The sequence below is a fragment of the Chinchilla lanigera genome, unplaced genomic scaffold (assembly GCF_000276665.1).
Source record: "Chinchilla lanigera isolate Chin_1 unplaced genomic scaffold, ChiLan1.0 scaffold00002, whole genome shotgun sequence".
NCBI classification, from domain to species: Eukaryota; Metazoa; Chordata; class Mammalia; order Rodentia; family Chinchillidae; genus Chinchilla; species Chinchilla lanigera.
In genome coordinates this window covers 20,534,246-20,539,875 of record NW_004955403.1, presented here as the reverse complement: position 1 = coordinate 20,539,875, position 5,630 = coordinate 20,534,246, and the positions used below count along the sequence as shown (strand labels likewise).

Below are 5,630 nucleotides of genomic sequence, written 5' to 3'. Positions count from 1 at the left end.
GCCCCGGTCCCAGCCCCGGCCCCGGAGGCCCAGCCAACGGGCGCCACTACGGGATTAAGCCTGAAACCGGAGCGGCCCCGGCCCCTGCCGCAGCCTCCACCTCCTCCTCTACTTCCTCGTCCTCCTCCTCCAAACGGACTGAGTGCTCTGCGGCCCGGGAGTCCCAGGGGAGCGGCGGCACCGAGTTCCCGTGCAACTCGTTCCTGCGGGACAAGGCGGCCGCGGCGGCGGGGGGAGCCGGGCCCGGGGCGGGGAGCCGGGCCGGGCCCGGCGCGGGCGGCTCCTCGGAGCCCTCGGCTTGCAGCGATCACCCGAGCCCAGGCTGCCCGCTGAAGGAGGAGGAGAAGCAGCATCCGCAGGCTCCGCCGCAGCAACTTGACCCAAGTAAGTGCAAAAGAAATTGCCCCCTGATTTATTGCTGAAACCTGTAAGGCTCGAATGTGCAAAACTGATAGTTTTACTAACCTATAAAAACGTCTAGACGCCTACCCAAGCCTAGGCGAGCAACACGCATCCATAAAAAACCTTCCCATAACCACCTACCCTGGGCGCGCGGTTTGTACGGTAAACAGAGCGCGGGCATTAAGGCTTTTTATGATAATTCCCCCCGAGTTGTGAAAAGCGGCCATCCTTAGTGAAATTAATTTAACGACCTCTCTTCCCCACCCTGTCGTCTTTCCCTGCCTCCCCTACGCCCCACGCTGCTCTTCTGCAAACCCCCCTCTTCGTAGACAACCCCGCGGCGAACTGGATCCACGCTCGCTCCACCCGGAAAAAGCGCTGTCCCTACACCAAATACCAGACGCTGGAGCTGGAGAAGGAATTCCTCTTCAACATGTACCTCACCCGGGACCGGCGCTACGAGGTGGCCAGGATTTTGAACCTCACAGAGAGACAGGTCAAAATATGGTTCCAGAACCGCAGGATGAAAATGAAAAAGATGAGCAAGGAGAAATGCCCGAAAGGAGACTGACCCAGCGCGGTGCCCGCAGGAGCGCTCAGAGGCAGCGGGGGTTTTTCTTTGTGGGTGCTTGATTTCCAGAAACTCTCCAGCGACTCAGACATTTTTTTTTTTCTTTATTAGGTAGAAGTGACTGTGTGGTTGGTCTCTGTGAGGTATTTGGGGGACTCTGTATTTGCTCGCTTACGTGTTGAAGAAACCAAGTGACTGTGGGGTTTCGCCTACCCACTCCCTCCCTTTCCTGCTCCGTTGATTCCTTAGGAAATGCTATATTTTGTGAGTGCACGCTGGCCGAAGGAGCCCTCTCCTGTGTAAATGTCTCCCATGTTTCCGAAATGTGCTGTAGTTTAGTCCCCCAGCCCTCAGCACTGCCCCAGCAGAGCCAAGCGGAACCCCAATTCTGGGATTCTGAAGGCAGAGGGAGACGGTGTGGACGCCCCTGCTGCTTGCCCAGGCGGAAGCTCAGCTGGGTGGGCCCCGGGTTTCAAAAGCCCCCTTTCCTCAGGGATCCTGTGGGCCTTCCACAGAGACCACGAGTGAGGCCTAGAGAGGAGCCCAGGGCCTCGGGTGGGTCGTGGTTTGTCCTGAGTGCTTTGGAGGAGCTGCTTTCTCCCCGGGAGGGCTGGGATCTCGTGGGCAGCCTGGCGGTGGCCCTCTAGGTTCCTGCCCAAGGACCAGTTGTAAATGTTACCGCTTCCTACCAATAAATGCTGATCTGATCAAATGGAGCCCAGACGCTGACCCTGAAATTGTGTGCTTACTCTCCTGTCTTTCTGCAAAATGTCACCCTCCTGAGACTTCTGCCCTGTCCCCTGGTGGGGAGGCATTGCTAAGCATTCGGGACCCATCTACCTGGCAGGTCTCTCTGATGTGCGTCTCAGCTTCCCTTTGTGCAGACAGACCTGGCCTCAGGCAGGCACGCTCCCTTGGTGTGGGGGTCTTGCTGCCTCCCCAGCTTGGTGCCAGTGCCTCAGTGAACTCTGTGCCCTGGTCTCAGGCTCAGCCTGGCAGCAGCCAGCAGGCAGGCCCCGGGAACCAGACACCCTCTTTTGCTTTGGCTTCAGCGCACCACACCCCATGCCTTCCACAGTTCATGGAGCCTCAGCTGACAACTCGGGTCTCCAAACAAGGCAAAGGCCAATTCTGCACTCTGGAGTAACTCTCCCGGTCTCAGTCTCAGGGCTCGCCGGCTCTGGGAGGTCCAGGCTGGCTAGGCTGTGAGTTTCCAGCCCTGCTCACCGGAGCCCCAAACTGACCTAGTGGATCAAAATGGCCAAGGCGCTCCTTCTGGCTGGCCACCCTCAGCCCACCGCCCCTTTCCCTCCACCCAGCTTCTGTGTATGTTTAGCCCCCAGCTTGGCCCTGTGAGGTCCACATTCAGAGGCTAAAATGAAGGTCATTGTAAGCAAGGGTTCAGGCGAGCACAGCCTTTGCAGGCCCTAGAGGAGGCAGTGGCGCCGGTTGGCCTGGGCTGGGCGGAAGGCGGGGGAGGTGGCAGAGATCTTGGGGATCCTGATGAAAGAGGGGGCTCGAAGAAAAAGCAGAAGGGGGGCTGGGAGGGAAAGCCAAGGCCCAGATCCGGCCGAAGGTGCTTGGTACCCCCGCCCCTGCGGCCAGCCGGGTACCCCTTTGAAAACAGGAAGAGCCAAGGTGTCATAAAGCCATCCAGCCGGCGAGACGTCTGGGGGTAATGAGTTTACAACCGGCCAGGCGCTTCGCTTTGAAACCATCTCATTTTGATGTTTGTGAGAGGAAAGGAAAAATGCAGACAAAACTAGGTCTTAAAATCTGGACAATAAAAATATAAACAAGACTGCGTTGGACGCAGCAGGCAGGGGCTTGGGAGCCCAGAGTGAGGTGCGAGCACCTAGGAGATAAAGTGACCAGGAGGAAGGAGGCGATGTATTTCTCATTTTTTTTAATGGGCTGAGCATGAGGTGTAGCTACTCTGGTTTTGACTGTGGCCACATCTAACTGGTTCTTTAAGAAAACACAACACAACACAACCAAACACTCCGTGATTTGAAGTGGAGAGGTTACTGATAGCAGGCCATTCATTCAGGCTAACACCGCCCAGAAGTGTGGTCTGTGGGAAAAATGAAGCTTCACGCCTTTACACACACACACACACACACACACACACACACACACACACACACAAATTGGGACTCCAAACTTCACTACAAAGATGCTAGAATTTATATCTATTCACTTATTAAATATACAGTTGTTAACACTTGAACTGGCAGAAAGAATTTTTGAAAATTAGAAAAAAAATTAAGCAAACAGGAAACACCTAAGTTGATTGAATAGTCTTTGCTTTTAAAAAAAAATACTCAAGTGCAATACTTAGTCAATGCAGTTCAGTTAGAGACTTTTCATGTGAAAATTTAAAATCTCATTTATTGTCTGTGGAAATTTGAACGGATACAAACCCGAAGGGGACTTTCCAGACAGACATTCAGAGATCCAGCAGAAAGCTTTTAATTTGGCTTCAATCCCGCCCCAAATTGCCCAGCTAAATGGACCTAAGACATTAAAATTTAAAATTTAAAATTGCAAATATTTATAATTTGATGCCAAAGATAACAGCTTGAAGAGAAAAATGTAACAATGTTTGACTTCCACAATTTCTTAGCTGTCAAAATGCTGGCTCCTTTGGAAAAAAAACCTCTTGGCAATTGATATTTAAGAAGTTGTGATTTTTGTTAAATCTAGCTTGTCCTATAATTGTGTATAAAAGGTACAGCTGGGCTATTACAAAATGGGAACCTACAGTGTCTGGCAAAAGAAAAACTAGAGATTTTGGCAAAGACACTACTGGAAGCTCTTGGGAACACAAATGAGACTATCCGAACATTCAGGAGCCTCCCTCCGTTTGCTGTACTTGACTTGTTGACAATCAGAGAGATGAAGTATTAGTAGTGTCAGCGGTCCAAGCCCCAGTCAAACTGAAGCACAAGATTAGAATTGGTTTGAGACGAATAAAAAGGAAGTTAAACTCGGTCCGCTCGAGTTGGCATTTGACCACTAGAGAGCGCTGTTGCTCCACTTTCTGATCTCGTAAAGCTGGCGGTGCGGCCCAGGAAGGTTTTGATTAAAAATATTTACAATCTTATTTTTAATCCCAAATTAGGATAAATTTAACCAAGAAATAAACAATGTGCACTGTTGAATTCTACAGTCGCGTTTGTTAGGCATAAAATTTTGGCTCAGTCAGGATTTCTGAAAATTTGGACTACTGACACAGCTGAAACTATAAAATGTTATGGTAAATTAATGCATTCTATCAAAACGGAAACGTATAAAAGCAGAGGCCTTTAGTCACGAAATGAACCTCGCTCTCTTTCTATTCAGATTATAAACAGAATGCTTTAATGTAAACTTAGTGTTTTGTCTCATGAGGAAATGTTTTGTTGTAATGTTTTCTAAATTAGGCCTGAATGTGCAAAGTGAATTTTGCAGCGTTCCTGTCCCCTCTGCGCCATCCTATTATGTTCCCCAGGAGTCAGTTCTGAAAAGTGTCTTGTGTCATTGAGATTTGGGTTCTATTTTTCCCATTCCACTCCCAAACCCATCCATTTATCCAGGATTCCAACGCACAAGTGCGTGCATACACACACGCGCGCGCGCGCGCGTATACCCTACAGTGAAATAAAAAGGCACAACTATAAAGTTAAGGCAAAGATTTATTAAAAATAATAATCTTTTAATTAGGTATTTACGAGATTGAAGTACAAGTCCTTACTGTCACAATCAGTTCATTCTCTTTGGAATTTACAGGAAGTTACCTGGGGATGATAATCGTAGGGATTTAAAAAAACAAACAAAAAACAAAAAAACTAGGAAAAGAGCCTTGCCCTCCAGCCACCCCTGTAACAAAAGCCTTCTGCACTCTGGACTAGTTTAAAATTTCAATAAGGCATGCCGCTACCATCTCCAAGTTCACTAACAATCCGTTTACCTTCACCGTTTCCAGCCATTCTAGGTAGAAATAAATATTTATTATCTTGCTGTGCCTTTCAATCTCGACCTTATTTTTTCCATCTGTAAAAACGATATTCAGATCGAGACTAATCTCAGGATCACACTCACACAGCCTAGGCCAACCAACACGGAATGCGCCGTTGTTGAAATCGCTGGCCTCCCGAGTTTTTGAGGTTTTTCAGGCTTCTGAGGCCGTGTGGGGTTTTTCACAAATTTGCGTGTGGCATGGATTGTTTTAGGCAGCCGGAGCATCCCCTGGGGCGGGCGCTGGGGTGAGACTTCGAGGTCTAATCTCAAAGGCAGTGGCCCTGGATCCGCAAGGAAAAGGGGTCTCAGCACCTGGAGAACCCAAGAAAAAGGCCAGGTAGGCGAGAGGGAAAAAGACCATACACAGAGGACTTGGACTCATTACTTTTATTGGACATTAAAAGGACAGAAGGGAGGAAAGAAGCGTCGGGGAAGGCAGTTGGGCATCTCAGAAAGCCCTGCTAAAATAAGGAAAACCCTTCGATTCCCGCTCCCCTTGCCCACATCTCTTGCTTTTCTTTTGTGGCAGCTAGTGACTTCACACCGAGGCCTTCGCCCACCCCAGGCAGTCACTGCACAGGCTTGCGGAGGAGCTGAACGCCGGGCACAGCGCGGGCTGCCCGCAGCTGCCTGGAACCGGCGCGATCCGACCGCC

General features: G+C 50.1%; 1 protein-coding gene across 1 annotated transcript; it reads left to right on the top strand.

The window, feature by feature from the left end:
* Positions 1-796: 796 nt before the first annotated feature.
* On the top strand, positions 797-1,702 carry LOC102005213 (homeobox protein Hox-B6; the record flags this gene model as incomplete). Its single annotated transcript, XM_013512796.1, is given in 1 exon segment — positions 797-1,702. A coding segment is annotated over 1 exon segment (177 nt), but the record flags the coding sequence as incomplete, so codon positions are not given.
* Between the last annotated feature and the right edge of the window lie 3,928 nt (positions 1,703-5,630).